Source organism: Megachile rotundata, chromosome 13, assembly GCF_050947335.1.
Source record: "Megachile rotundata isolate GNS110a chromosome 13, iyMegRotu1, whole genome shotgun sequence".
In the NCBI taxonomy this organism is placed as follows: domain Eukaryota; kingdom Metazoa; phylum Arthropoda; class Insecta; order Hymenoptera; family Megachilidae; genus Megachile; species Megachile rotundata.
The window spans coordinates 4841390-4856720 of NC_134995.1; the positions used below are offsets into that span (position 1 = coordinate 4841390).

Here is a 15331-nt window from a genome sequence, read left to right on the forward strand (position 1 = left end):
ACAATTGTAAGAAAGGGAAACTAACAGTAATTTGTATACAAACAATTATTAAAATTAATAAACCTATTGTGGATGTAATATTTTTGTAAATATATGAATATATTTACATAAAATAAAACTTATAATACTTTAGTAAAAATATATTACATCAATTTTTTACATTACAGGTTATTTTACAATGTAATTAAAAATTAAAGGTATATAATCACCGAATTAAATAACAAGTAAGAAAAGAGGTTATAAAAGTAAATATAAAATGCTCTTTCATCAATAACGATACAGTGTTTATCACAATTTTCATATAGAATAGTTTGGGTCAAAGACCCGACTTTGTTGTGGAATGGTTAAGTTCTTTGTTTGATTAACGCCGTTTAACTGAAATAATAGGTGATATATATAGATATAATATTTATGATGCATCCTTATGAAAGTAATTATCCTTTTTTAACCTTAACAACATTACTTTTGTATATAAAAACTAGTAAATGAACATACAGTTCCGTAATTTCATCTTCGCTTTAGAAATAATCTTTTACAAAATACCTGTATGTACTGTGACTATTTACAATATTAATGAAAATCAGCCCATAATTAATTCTATATTTTGGATACAAATATATATGTATAGTTAATAGTTTATGACAGTCCACAGAATCTGCAGTATTTGATCTTTTAATATTGTTATAGACGTGTACTTATTTATAATGATACTAACAGTTATTAAATAGAAATGATTTATGTGGTTGTATATTGAAACAGCATGATCAATACAATTATTTTCATGGCCTTAAATGTTGTAAGTATTTTTTAATTTATAATTCCATCATTGAGAACATTTGATTTTTTAATACTTAGTTTATTTATATAATGTAATCCATTTATACTTTCTATTAATTAGTTTAATATATATGATGATTTTTATAAATTTATATTTCTTAGGTAACTACCTGTAATTTTTAATCATGAGAGCTGTTCTATTATTTTTAATTTTAATTCAAACAAGAGGAAAAACAATTCAAACATGTCCAAAGTTTTGTACATGTAAAGTTGGTGCGCAAGCAGAATGGTTACGTGTTAAATGCGGAAATGAGTTGCAAAGTATTAAAGATATTAATATTGATAGTGTCAGTGTGGAATTAGTGCAATTGTAAGATTGTTTGTTTCATAATGAAGTAATATATATTTGTACTGCCAAACGTTTTTATTATTTTTAATGATATGTTATAGGGATTTGAGCAAAAACAACATTTATGTCATTGAAGTTAATATATTTAAGAATTTGACAAATCTCAGGCGCTTGAATTTATCACAAAATGGTATAACATCTATTAATGAAGGCTGTTTTAATGGTCTTGGAAATTTAGAGAGACTGTAAGAATATTAATAAAATTGAATTGTATATTATTTATTGTTAAATTTATTAATTTTCTACATATACTTAATTGTAGGGATTTAAGTAAAAATCAGATCTCAACAATAGATACTTATACATTTAGAAAATTGCCAAATTTGAAAAGACTGTAAGTTTACAAATTATATAAGATGCATTTATATAAATTCTTATATGCTTGATTTTACTTTATATGTTATGTTTGAACAAAAAAAAATCTATGTGTTATTTGTTTGATTATTAGTGATTTATCAGGCAACAACATAAGTGCAGTGAAACCATCATTATTTCATGATTTGCTGACTTTAGAGCGCTTGTAAGTGAGTTTCTGTTTTCAATTTTCAATTTATTACTTTTGCATTATTTTTGCTAATTACAGATATTTCAAGTAACTAAAATTATAGATATTAAAGAAACCATTAATTTTTAAAAAACATTATAGGAAATTAAATGAGAATAAGTTAACAACCTTAAAGGAAGGTACTTTTTATAGCCTCAAGTCTTTAAAACAATTGTGAGTAAAATATATATTATACAATGTGAGTACCTAGAAAACATGATCACCTTGTTTTACCAAAATTTTAATGTATGTTTTAGAGATTTATCCAATAATCCATGGAGATGTGATTGTGAATTATATTGGTTTAGTAATTGGATATATAATAGCTCCATAAAATTAAAGTAATATATATTAAGTATATTAAGTAATAGAAAATCTGAATTTTTTCTCATTATTTATAGAATATTTTTTCAATGTTTCAGTCCCGCTCCTAAATGTGTGTCACCTATAAATGTTAAAGGACAATTTATTAAAAAATTAAGATATTCAGAAAATTTGCAGTGCCAATCATCGTTTCCTTCAATTGAACTTCGACCAGTTCACAATCAAGTAGTATTTGTTGGAGATTCTATAACTTTAAAATGTGGAGCACCTGGTATTACAGAAGATAAAAGTGCAAAATTGAGCTGGTTATGGTATCCTAATACTACTACAGAAATTGTGGATTTAAACGAATTTATGGATCCACAAAAAAGTTTATCCAACATTAGAATCGATAATAGATACCTTAAAGATAATGGTATTGTGGACAGGTACTTTAATGTTTAATTTAAATTAAAATTTTTATATATTTATAGACAAGATGTATCATCTAAACTTCGCTACCTAAATATCTTCTTTAATTAGAGTAAACATATTTCTGCTTTGATGCCATACAAATTTTATCTAAAATATTGTTTATATCATCACTGAAGAAGATGTTTGAATAACTGTATTTAAATGGGATATCTAATATAGCTGCATTATATTTTTGTTGATAGTACACTCAGTATCATCCCAGTCAAAGAAGAACATAATGGACAGTGGAATTGTTTATTAGTTTCTGTAAATGGTAATAGATCGCAAGCAATCAGTATAATTGTTATTTCTGATAAAACCCGTTATTGTCCTTTAGCAGGTAAGTTACATTATACATCTAATATTACAATATTATTATCTAATAAACTAAATAATTATTTTGCAGTGACTAAAAATAATAAAGGTATTTATACTTGGCCAAGAACTGTAATAGGATGGAAAGCAGAATTACCGTGCGAGGGTAACCATATAAGTATAATGCAAATGCCTTTAAAAGCTTCTTACCAATGTAATATCACAGGATATTGGGAAGATTTAAATACAGATTTATGTCCTTATGTATCACATACAACAAAAAGCTTAGAACAGTTCTCTAAAGTTAATCTTTCACTTACAAAGATTAGTTTAATAGAAACTGCAAAGAAATTCAAAAATTACACAGGAAATGCTATACAAATAACTGATCCTGTTGAAATAAATTTTATAACACAAACTATAGAAAATTATTTAAGTTTTCTAACTGAAGAAAAAGAACTTGGTGCCATATTAATTGACGTTATTGATACAGTAATTAATGTACCAAAAAATATCTTGAACAAAGCTGAAATCCTTTTTAAATCTTGTACAAGATTAATTAAAAATGTAGAAAAAATCGTAGAACTTAGTCCATCTATACAATCTTATAAAAAAAACATAGCTCTAGAAGAATTCAGAGTAAAGCGAAGTAGTTTTACAGGACTATTATGTACGTGGTATTCCAATAATGATCCAGAAATAAAATTTTTGCAATGTACCACAAACAATAGAACATCTCCAATTGATATAAAAGATAGGACAATTGAAGCTTCGATACACTTGCCAGCGTCCTTATTACAGCATTCACCAGAAATTGTTAATTATCAATTAATGATATCTACGTATAGTAATAACAGATTATTTCCTACATTGAATAATAATAATAACATGGATATTACATCATGTATTATTGGAAGTAAATTATGTATGTAAAGATAAATAATATAAGAAATACATATTAAGAATGGAAGGAAACAATATACGATTTAAAATTTACTTTCAGTTGGAATATCAGTACAAAATTTAACTGAACCAGTATATATCATGTTAAGAGTTCCTTTATATTATTATACTGGAAAAAAACCATTGCCAGTAGTTTGGGATGAAACATTAAATAAATCTGGTGGTTGGACAAATGATGGGTGTCATTTAAGAAGTATATTAAATAATTTAATAATATTTCATTGTAATAGATTGGGATATTATGGACTTTTACAAGATACTTCTTTGCTCAATCAAAATGGTAACAGGTATGTATTTAATAAATTTCATATACATAAATTTTCATTTTTAATATTTGTTTTTTTATTTTTAGCATGACTGGAGCACAGTTTAAGTATTCAAATCCTGCAATATATATTGGAAGTATTGCAGCAATAACGTGCTTAATTATTATTTCTGTTACATATATCATTTGTTACACATCAATCAATATGCCTAAGAAAGCAAAACATTGTGTCATTAATACATGGTTTGCCATGGCCTTATTATCATTTTTTTATAGTATTGGTATCTATCAAACTGAAAATATACAAATTTGTCAAGGTGTTGGTCTTACTCTTCATTATTTGTCTTTGTGTTCTTTACTCTGGATGGCAGTATTCGCAAGGTAATAATTTTATATTTTATAAGTAAAGTCTTAAATAAATGATGTAATACAATAATATTAAAAATTTGTTTTGTTTACAGCAATATGTATAAAAAGTTTTCTAAATCAAATCTTGAAGATATGCCAGACAATGAACTTCAAGATCAACCAATACCCAAACCAATATTAGGACTTTATTTAGTTGGTTGGGGTATAGCTATGATCATTTGTGGTATATCTGGTGCAATAAATTTACAAGAATATGCTGGATATTCATATTGCTTTCTCACGTCTGGTCCTGCTCTGGTTGCTCTTTTTGTTCCAGCTGGAATTCTAATTGTATATTTAATTGTTTTTCATTTACTTATTAAATGTGCAATTCGAAGTGTCGATACAAATGCTCAATTGTCAGAGGGCACGCAAGCAACAGAAAATATGGATTTAGAATTATTGGAGTCAAACACAAATCCATCTACAGATAAAAATAGTGTTCACAGTACACAGACAGTTCTGACTGATGTTGAAGATTCAGAACATTCTCAACTAACGCAATTAAAAGGCCAAATAATTATGTTAATTCTTTATTTGATGTCATGGATTACTGCAGCAGCTGCTATTACGAAACCGTTAAATGCATACGTTCCATTTGATGAAACCGTATTTGCTACCTTATATTCACTTTTTTCAAGTTCACTTGGTATTTTTGTATTTATCTTTTATGGAATAGGACGAAATGATGTTAGATCACAATGGTTAAAAATGCGTTGTTGGCTTCAAAAACGGAAAAACCGATGTTGCAGAACAAGAAGCATTTCTGATGCAAATCCTGTAATTCCAACACATTCTTTAGTACAAAATTTTGTACCGCCATTATCCAATTCTCAAGCTACTCAAGTTACATCTGATTCAAATTCTATTGGTTCATCACGATATACAAACAGGTCACAAACTTGTAATGCTTTTAAATTTGCAGATATTCAAGAAGGTGTGCCTGTTGATAGAAAAATGACAAATATGAATTTAGTTGTATTACATCGGCAACAGTATAGATCTGATAATTCTGTCACAACATATATTGAACCAACTTGTGTTGAAATGTTTTACAATCCTCATCAAAGCGGAGTTGCTAGAAAATTTTTTAAAAAACAACGTCGTCATACAAAAAATAATAATCTTGGTACTAGAAAACAAGGTGATGGTGGTGCTGTGAGCGATACTCATAGTTGCATCGCTTTACCACAAACTATTACAAAATTAGAAAGTAATATAAATCAAACGCTTTTAAGCAGTAGTGCAAAAGTTAACAATACAAATATTCACGTTGAACTGAATCCAATAAATGATGTGAAAAATGTTAACATTCTCTCAGATAGTGGTGGAAGTATGTCCGACGAGAAAAGTGTTACATTGAGATTTGTTATTGGTCAAGAAGGTCTTCTACAAAACGTAAGGAAGTATAATAATTGCAGATTTCATGATCCTGTAAGTGTTAATACAACATCAAACTCTCCAAGGAATAATTGCAAAAAGGTAGAAATAGTAAATACAGCTTTACATGATTCAGATATAGATGTTAAAACTGATGAAGAAAAGCACTTACAAAGTGTTTCACAACAATGCAGTTTAGAATACAGTTCTGAAATAGAATCTATTACCCAGATGGCTAGTGAAAAAAGTGATCACAATTTGCCAGAAATTTATGAAATTGTAGAAGCAGTTGAAGAAGAAAAAATTATGAAAAAAGATAGCCAAAGTATAAACGAATTTCATAAAATTGAAGAACTACATTCTAATGCAAAATTAAGGTGGTTGACTCATTCAAATAGTATGTATTGCCTTCCAGTAAATTCTGCGAAACGACTGAGAAATAATTACTGTAATTCAATGAATGATATTACATCTTTTACTAGTTCGAAGAATTGTGACTACTTGAAATTATCATTTACAGACTTGCAAAGTATTAAAAGCTTAAATTTGTACGATAGAAGTAGTCTATCTCAAAGATCACTTAATAAATCTGATATATCATTTTCTAAAATAAGCAGCAGAACTAATGATAATACAAATAATTTAATACAAACAAAAACATATATTAGCTCTTCAATGAATATTGACTGTGCCTCTTCTAATATGTGCAGTAAACAAAAGACTGTTAATTCTCTGACTGACATTACATTACTTATGCCTCAATCTTACAGTATTGTAAAAAGTTTTGATTCTAACAATGATAATGTAAACAAAAATACAAATTTAGACAACGTAGAACATGAAGTCAGTAAAATGTATTTAAGTAATACAAATACTTATCCGCAAGTAGTGAAAAAAGAAACAAGCGTTTAATCCGATTTTACTTGCATGCAACACGTAACGTATTTATATTAATAAAGATTTCATTCGAAATGCGCGTAGAAATAATTTCTAATATTTACATTTTTATTATGGCTAGAAAACTAGTTCTTATTCTGCTTTATTATTATTTCTATAAAAAATAGTTCCTATAAATAACAAAAAATATTCATTTTATAAAAGTATTATGTGCTAATCTTTTTACTGTTTGATGAGTATCAAATATTTCCAATGCATTTTTATTTGTACAAACGTGTAAAATGTTAATTAAACTATTTACAAAATATGTATTTATTCAAAAAAAAAAATGTACATAATTAATACAAAATAATTCTATATTTTTACAGATTTTATATAACATTGATTTTTTGTATTAATTACGTACATTCTTCCTACATAGAAACGATGTTCAAATTTTATGTAACTACAATTTAAACAATCATATTCATTAATAACTGTTTTATTTATCATTTTTCATTATTTTTATCAATCTTTTGTATAATAAATCTATTGTTATAATCATTGTCTATATAAATGTACAAAAAATATGTATTCTTTTTAAATATTTTTTAACATACATTAGCATTATTTTTTTTTGAATCTATAAAGTATAATTTTACTATATTTTTAGTTTATTATTAAATAAACTAAAATTGTATTCAATTTATCATATAATTAACAGTGTTATATACATTTGAAATACATCTGTATCAGAACAACTCAATTTTTCGACGGTGAATACGCACAGTTTATTTCAATTATTATATAACACACGTATTATAATTTAGTCTGCGAGTGACATCAATATTACAATCAAAGCCGAAATACTTGATCCCGCAACGAAAGTCTTTGCAAAATATAAAGTAAAGTCCGTAATGACAACAAGTATGTCCCGTAGTGACAAGTTATAAGTGAAGCCTCGTAACAACAAATATAAAGAATGAAACGCGTAGCAACAAATATAAGAGAATGAATCGAAGTGAAGTGCGGGCCCGGTGCCCTCGCCTATTTTATACGTTTCACTCCCCTACGACGTCTCCTAGCAACCACCCGATTTCTTCGAAATCTGCCACGTGCCCTCCGTCGACCTTGGCTTCGCGGTTATCCCTCTACGACCGATCCTTGCGATGCCGCCCGCCCTTTGCGGCCGAGCCGCCGCGCCGCCACGCCGCGCGCCGATACCGATGTCGCGCCGGCACTTGCCGGTACCCGCCGTCAAACGGAGCGGTCCGCGCCTTTGTACTCGTTTCTCGAAAATTACGCATCAGGAGACGTCGCCGAGGAGTGCCTTTCTTTTCTGCCGAAGTGCGCACCTGGGTTCGCCGGCATTTCGCGGTGGATCAAATACTTATTAATTGGCATTTTTCTCGGAATTTCAGAGCATGTGCCACGTGCCACTTTTGCCACGTGCCATTGCCACGTGCACCACGCACGTGTACATTTCTTAGAAAAATTAATTATCTATCGTCTTCGAGTGCGACCGACCCCGCAGACAGCTAGCCGGAGCGCAGGGCAAGCAAGCTCGCCCCCGCCCGGGTTCTCACCTCTCCCGAGCGGAGTGGCCCTCGGTGTTTTGGTGAGCACCACCACTCCCGGGCGGATTGGTTACCCCCGGTGCTACGATGGTGTTTTTCATGCCGAGACACTCATGGTGTTCGACGAATACGGCCACAGGTTTCCCCGTGCACGTAGGGCTTCGAGGCATGGAAACTCGCCATGCCTGCTGCTTTTGACCAGTCGTCCCCGAAAACCCCGCTAAATTCATTAAATCTTATGTTTATCTTTAAATTTTCATTCCATGCTCTGAAATGCCTCAATTGGCCAGTTCTATCCGTAACAATCCTCCCCCTCGTACAAAATTCATTTAATTTTGTACCTCATTTATTCCTAGTGGTTTTATTAGTTTTCGTGTCGGACGTATAAAATCACCCGTTCGTGTGCGCACCTCGGCCACTCTGACTTCTTTATCTACACCGGGAAATACTCGTGTAACGGTCCCTTTTCGCCAACTATTTCGCGGTGCTTGTAAATCTACGATCAACACTATATCGCCTACTTCTAAGGGATTTTCCTTTTCGGTCCATTTCTTACGTGGTACGAGCGTAGGTAAATATTCGCGCAACCATCGTTTCCAAAACGCCTCCGCGAAACTCTGCGCTGTTCGCCACTGTTTTCGCAAACATACATTTTGAAGATCGTATCTACCTAGCTGAATCTCACCCGAGGACGATCCTATCAGGAAATGATTTGGCGTCAGTGCCTCTTTATCGCGAGGGTCTAACGACACGTGCGTGAGCGGCCGCGAGTTTACCGAATGTTCGGCTTCGGCAAAGAGCGTAGAAAGAACTTCTTCGGAGGGTGCTTGTTCCCTTAAAATCACGTTTAACGCGGTTTTTACAGTCCTAATCAATCGTTCCCACGCCCCACCCATATGCGGTGCGTCAGGGGGGTTGAAAACCCATTTCACGCGTTTCGACAATGCGTATTCCTCGATCTTAGCTCGGTCCATACTCGCGGTCGCGTCTTTCAGCTCCTTATCCGCGCCCCGAAAGTTCGTCCCATTGTCGCTGTAGACCACCTGCGGTGTGCCTCTTCGCGCCGCGAGTCTTTGTAATGCCGTTATGGCCGAACTAGCACTTAGCGAATGCGCGATCTCTAAGTGGATGGCCCTTGTCGTGAGACACGTAAACAACACTCCCCAACGTTTCTCTCTTCGCCGCCCGATCTTTACCATCAATGGTCCGAAATAGTCGACCCCACAGTGTGTAAAGGGTCTTTGCCGAAAAGCTACACGCCCGACCGGTAGCGCGGACATCAGCGGGTTCTGTGGCCTGCCTCGCCGTATACGACATACGATACACCTACTTATGAGCGAACGTAAAACGCGTCGAAGACCGATTATATGGTATTTTTGCCTTAATTCGTTGACTACCGCGTCGCTACTCGCGTGATAGAACTTCCGATGATATTCTGCAATTAGTAATTTTGTCGCGGGGTGTCGACCCTCAAGTATGATTGGTCGGTTGTCAAAGCCCTCAAGTCCCGTTGCCGTTACGCGCCCGTTTGCCCTCAAAATTCCCTGTTCGTCTACGTATGGACTTAAACCGGCGATTTTACTTCCCTTGTTGATATTACGGCCGTTTCTCAACGCAACTATCTCAGCTCCGAAATATTCTTCCTGGATAACGCGGTACCAATATTGTTCCCCTATCTGAACTATTTCCAACGGTTCTTTCACGGTGTTCTTCCCCTTCCAACGACCGACGATCGCGTGTACTCGTCGCGCGATGACGAGAAGACCGCGCCAACCCATCAATCTTATCGGTAGCGAAAATTCTGCTTTTACCGTCGCCGCCACGTAGACGCACGCTTTCCGCTGCTCCAATCCGTCGATTGTCGCCTTCTCTTTCGCGGTCAACGTTTTTTCTATCGGCCATTCGGATTCCGGACGTCGCAAAAATTCCGGGCCTTCAAACCATCGCGGGCTTATAAATTCGGAGCTATTTTCGAAGCGCGTTGCGTCGTCCGCGGGGTTCTGACCGGTCGGAACCCATCGCCACTCCGTTGTCCGCGTGTTTTCCCCGATCTCTCCTAAACGGTTCGCTACGAATACTTGACGCGTCCGCGGCTCCGATTTGATCCACGAAATCACGGTAGTCGAATCTGACCAAAAAACTCGTCTACTAATTTTAATGTCTAGCTCCTTTTCTACGAACGTCGCGAGTCTTGTCCCCATCAGGGCCGCCTGTAACTCTAATCGCGGTATTGTCAACGGTTTTAACGGCGCGACTCTACTTTTGGCCATGATCAAGGAAACGTGCGCGGATTCAGACTCATTTTCGTTTTCGAACCGTAGATAGGCTACCGCCGCGTAAGCCGTTAAGCTCGCGTCGCAAAACACGTGGAGTTGCGCTTCTGACTCCCGCGATTCCGTTACCCCGTAACACCTCGGCATCCGGCATTCTTTTACCCTGTCTATCATGGACACCCACTTGCGCCAACGGACAAAATCTTCTTCCCGTAGTTGGTCGTCCCAATTTATACCGCTTCGCCATATTTCCTGCATGATGATTTTTGACTTTAACGTGAACGGCGCGAGGATACCGAGCGGGTCGAAAACCGACATGATAACGCGTAAGAACTCTCGTTTGGTGGGCTTCTTTTCGCCTAGCAGGATTTCTTTCGGTATATTCTTTAACTCGACATTGAATTTGAGTTCGTCAGACTGTGTGTCCCAGAAAAGACCGAGGACCCTCTCTCCCCCTCGGTCGCCTAACCGCATGTCGCCCTGCTCTAACCGTTGCCCGTGATCGACGGAATTTTGCAAAACCTCTGCCTTGTTGCTCGCCCAACCATGCATGGCGAAATTCGCTCGCGCGTTTATCGCGATTACATCCCGAACGAGCTCTGCCGCTTCGCGCACGGTTCTTCGACTCGATAAGAAATCGTCCATATAGCTATCATTAATAATACTTCTAACTGCCTCCGGGTGAGCTTCATTACAGTCTTTCGCATTCTTGTCTTTGACGTAGATCGCGCTACACGGGGATGATTTGGCGCCAAAGATTAACGTCGACATCTCGTAAATGTCCGGTTCTCTATTCCTATCTTTCCCTCGCCATAGGAATCTTTGCGCACCACGATCGCTTTCCCGAATTTGCACGCGTAGGAACATATCTGAAATGTCCGCCTTCACCGCGACCGCGTATTGTCTAAACCGAATTAATATTCCCGGCAATGATTTTAATAGGTCCGGACCTGACATCAGCTGGTCGTTCAAACTTATTCCTCCGGTTTTTGCCGCGGCATCGAAAACTAATCGAACTTTATTTGGCTTGTTTACGTTTCGCACTCCGAAGTGCGGTAGATACCACGTCCTAGCCCGCTCCAACGTGTTCTCAACCCTTTGAGCATAACCCTGGTCTAGAAAGCGCTGCATTTCCTGGTAATATAAACGTGCATATTCGGGATCGCGATCTAACCTTCGTTCTAATAATTCTAACCTTTTCCGCGCAGTAGACAAACCGTTCGTGCTCGGCGCGTGATCGTCCTTCCATAAGAGGCCCGTTTCCCAGATTTTTCCCTTACGCGAACTAGTTTCCCCTAGTATCCGCAACGCGCGATCCTGCTCGCCTTTACACGCGACGCTATCCTTTATTCCGGTATATTCTAACGCGAAATAACCCTTTACTAAGTCGTCTAAAGAAGTCAGAGCCTCCCCTGTACATTGGTATTCGCTTACATCTATTTTGTATACCGCGCGTGAGGAGCATTTTGCGGACCCATGCACGGTCCAGCCAAGACGGGAGCGCGAAACCGCCAAATCTGTACCTATTATCTCGCGCAGTTCCCGTGTTACGATTAGGTCCCAATTGTCTTGACCGATTAATAATTCTACGCGTGCTCCGTGATACGGTCGGATCTCCACGTCTTTGGCGGCATCGTGTACCCGCGCAATAATGTCCCGGCTGATCGACTGTGTGGGAAACTTCAGATTTTTGACGGTTATCGCTCCGCGGATCTGGTGCGTGCCGAAGATCCCTTCCACGTCAAAATCTACTTTTTTGCTATTCTCTAATCGAATTTCTCCTTCGCCTATTCCTTTTATAGACACGTCTATTCGCGAACCCTTTACCCCTAGGTCTCGCGCCAACCTATCGTCTATCAGGGTGACCGTGGAACCCTCGTCTAGTAACGCGAATGTATCTATTGTTCGCTTCGGCCCACCCGCGCGTACCGCTATAATTTTCAGCAATACGCTTTGCCCGTCTAGTCAACTATCTATGGAACCGCGATTTTCCCCCGACCTGTTGTCGCTCGCGACGTATGCCCTGCCCGACGCACTCTCTCCCCCGGATATCGCCCCGCGCTGAGATTCATTTTCCGCACTATTTGCGTCGACATATTTATGCAACAGGATGTGATGCTGCCTCTTGCAGACCTTACACATCTCACTCTTGCAATCGTTTCTTGAATGACCGGGCCTCAAACACCCGAAGCATAGGTTGTACTTTTTCACGAGATCCCAGCGCTTACTCACGGGCTCACGGGTGAAGAAGAGGCATTTCGGCGACGGATGATTATCCTTTTTGCAAAACGCGCATTTACGAGTTTCAGTCGCGTTTGCTTCTACGCGCCTATCTCGCCGTTCTGCTACGCATACCACAGCCGTTTTCGCCGACGGCCGCCGCGATCCACCGAACGCGCCGCGATCTACCCTTTGTGTCGGTCGTTCCGTCGTGAAGTCGATATCAAAAATCCCGGCTTCCGTAGCTAATTCGGCTTCCGCGTATATGAAATCCGCGAGTTTCTCGAGTTCCGATTTCTCTTCTCTAACGCTTACGGCGTACCGGTTATATGCATATCGCAATGCTATCGGTATCTTATGTCCCACGGATTTTACTAGTTCGGGGCTGTGCAGGTACCCTAATAACCTAAACGTTTTAAACGCTACCACTGCACTGCGTAACTTCGTCGCGAATTGTACGAGCGAAATTCTCCCCGCATCTATCTCCGGTAATGTCTTTAACTCCGCGACGATCTTCTCGGCAGCGGCCCGTTTATTCCCGAAATGTAATTCTAAGGTCTTTATTATTGTGTCCGCGTCGCGGCCACTCGCGAGCAAAGTTTTAACCACGTCGCGTGCCTCGCCCTTTAGGGCATCGAACAATCGTGCAATGTTTTCGCGGTCCGAGTATCCGCCCGATTCGGATGACGATATATATGCCTCCTTAAAGTGTAGCCACTCTAAAGGATCACCGGAGAAGCTAGGTAATGCTTTCGCGGTTGTGAGACGATTTACTAATCGCGAACTTCCTTCCCCTGCGAGCGACGCTTCACGTACCGCCGCTAACGTACGTTCGATAGCCGCGGATAGTCGATCAGCCGGGTCAATAAAGGATTGCTCACTCACGTTTCGCTGACGCCTTACTGGTAACGCGGTGCTGTTGCTCCATGGCTGATGCGTTGCCCTGTCGTCCTCGCTGCCCTGGATTTCCTCCGCCTCGTCGGAGAAGTCCGTGTCCTCGTCGGCTGCGGGTGGGATGCTCGCCTCCGTGGGTTGCCGCTGCCATCCTGCTCCGTGACCGCTGCCTCCTGGCAGCTCCTGCTGCCGCTGGTTCCCAGTGATCCTTGTTGCCCGACGCCCCTGTCGGATGACAGGTAGGATGGGAGACGGTGCCCTGGAAGGCCCCGCAGAATCGTTGTCCTCCATGGTTGCTGGTCCTGGTCCTGGATCTGCCAATGCTCTCGCCTTTGCTGGTCTGCCCCGCTTGGCCGCTGGCTGCTTCCCTGACTGCTGGGCTGCTGCTCGTTTTCCTCGTACCATTGTCTCGAGTAAAGTCCACTTTGTGTGTCACTCGCACTTCCACACAAGTCACGATATCGCGTCAAACACCGTCTGTCCGGTCAAAGTGTCCCGGGTTTCGGCACCAAAAATTGTATCAGAACAACTCAATTTTTCGACGGTGAATACGCACAGTTTATTTCAATTATTATATAACACACGTATTATAATTTAGTCTGCGAGTGACATCAATATTACAATCAAAGCCGAAATACTTGATCCCGCAACGAAAGTCTTTGCAAAATATAAAGTAAAGTCCGTAATGACAACAAGTATGTCCCGTAGTGACAAGTTATAAGTGAAGCCTCGTAACAACAAATATAAAGAATGAAACGCGTAGCAACAAATATAAGAGAATGAATCGAAGTGAAGTGCGGGCCCGGTGCCCTCGCCTATTTTATACGTTTCACTCCCCTACGACGTCTCCTAGCAACCACCCGATTTCTTCGAAATCTGCCACGTGCCCTCCGTCGACCTTGGCTTCGCGGTTATCCCTCTACGACCGATCCTTGCGATGCCGCCCGCCCTTTGCGGCCGAGCCGCCGCGCCGCCACGCCGCGCGCCGATACCGATGTCGCGCCGGCACTTGCCGGTACCCGCCGTCAAACGGAGCGGTCCGCGCCTTTGTACTCGTTTCTCGAAAATTACGCATCAGGAGACGTCGCCGAGGAGTGCCTTTCTTTTCTGCCGAAGTGCGCACCTGGGTTCGCCGGCATTTCGCGGTGGATCAAATACTTATTAATTGGCATTTTTCTCGGAATTTCAGAGCATGTGCCACGTGCCACTTTTGCCACGTGCCATTGCCACGTGCACCACGCACGTGTACATTTCTTAGAAAAATTAATTATCTATCGTCTTCGAGTGCGACCGACCCCGCAGACAGCTAGCCGGAGCGCAGGGCAAGCAAGCTCGCCCCCGCCCGGGTTCTCACCTCTCCCGAGCGGAGTGGCCCTCGGTGTTTTGGTGAGCACCACCACTCCCGGGCGGATTGGTTACCCCCGGTGCTACGATGGTGTTTTTCATGCCGAGACACTCATGGTGTTCGACGAATACGGCCACAGGTTTCCCCGTGCACGTAGGGCTTCGAGGCATGGAAACTCGCCATGCCTGCTGCTTTTGACCAGTCGTCCCCGAAAACCCCGCTAAATTCATTAAATCTTATGTTTATCTTTAAATTTTCATTCCATGCTCTGAAATGCCTCAATTGGCCAGTTCTATCCGTAACAACAT

At 39.2% G+C, this 15331-nt stretch overlaps 2 protein-coding genes across 6 annotated transcripts; one reads left to right on the forward strand and one right to left on the reverse strand.

Moving 5' to 3' along the window:
• Positions 1-206: 206 nt before the first annotated feature.
• Remo (Remoulade) lies at positions 207-6997 on the forward strand. 5 transcript variants are annotated; one of them, XM_076538661.1, is made up of 14 exons: positions 246-430; positions 688-796; positions 940-1147; positions 1228-1371; positions 1449-1520; positions 1635-1706; positions 1833-1904; positions 1988-2071; positions 2153-2482; positions 2711-2847; positions 2914-3747; positions 3826-4072; positions 4138-4431; positions 4512-6997. In XM_076538661.1, exons 3-14 carry the CDS (start codon positions 963-965, stop codon positions 6748-6750), a joined length of 4710 nt encoding a protein of 1569 aa, XP_076394776.1. In that variant the 5' UTR covers positions 246-430; positions 688-796; positions 940-962; the 3' UTR covers positions 6751-6997. The 5 variants fall into 5 exon arrangements, with proteins under 5 accessions (XP_076394777.1, XP_076394776.1, XP_012136172.2 ...); XM_012280782.2 differs by lacking the exon at positions 246-430 and having other exon boundaries at positions 517-796; positions 4512-5892; positions 5975-6112; XM_012280781.2 differs by lacking the exon at positions 246-430 and having other exon boundaries at positions 519-796; positions 4512-6235; positions 6359-6997.
• Positions 6998-8620: 1623 nt separating this feature from the next.
• On the reverse strand, positions 8621-14083 carry LOC143265693 (uncharacterized). The gene is made up of 2 exons (XM_076539250.1): positions 12712-14083; positions 8621-12495 (listed from the first exon to the last, which is right to left on the reverse strand). Exons 1-2 carry the CDS (start codon positions 14081-14083, stop codon positions 8621-8623), a joined length of 5247 nt encoding a protein of 1748 aa, XP_076395365.1.
• Between the last annotated feature and the right edge of the window lie 1248 nt (positions 14084-15331).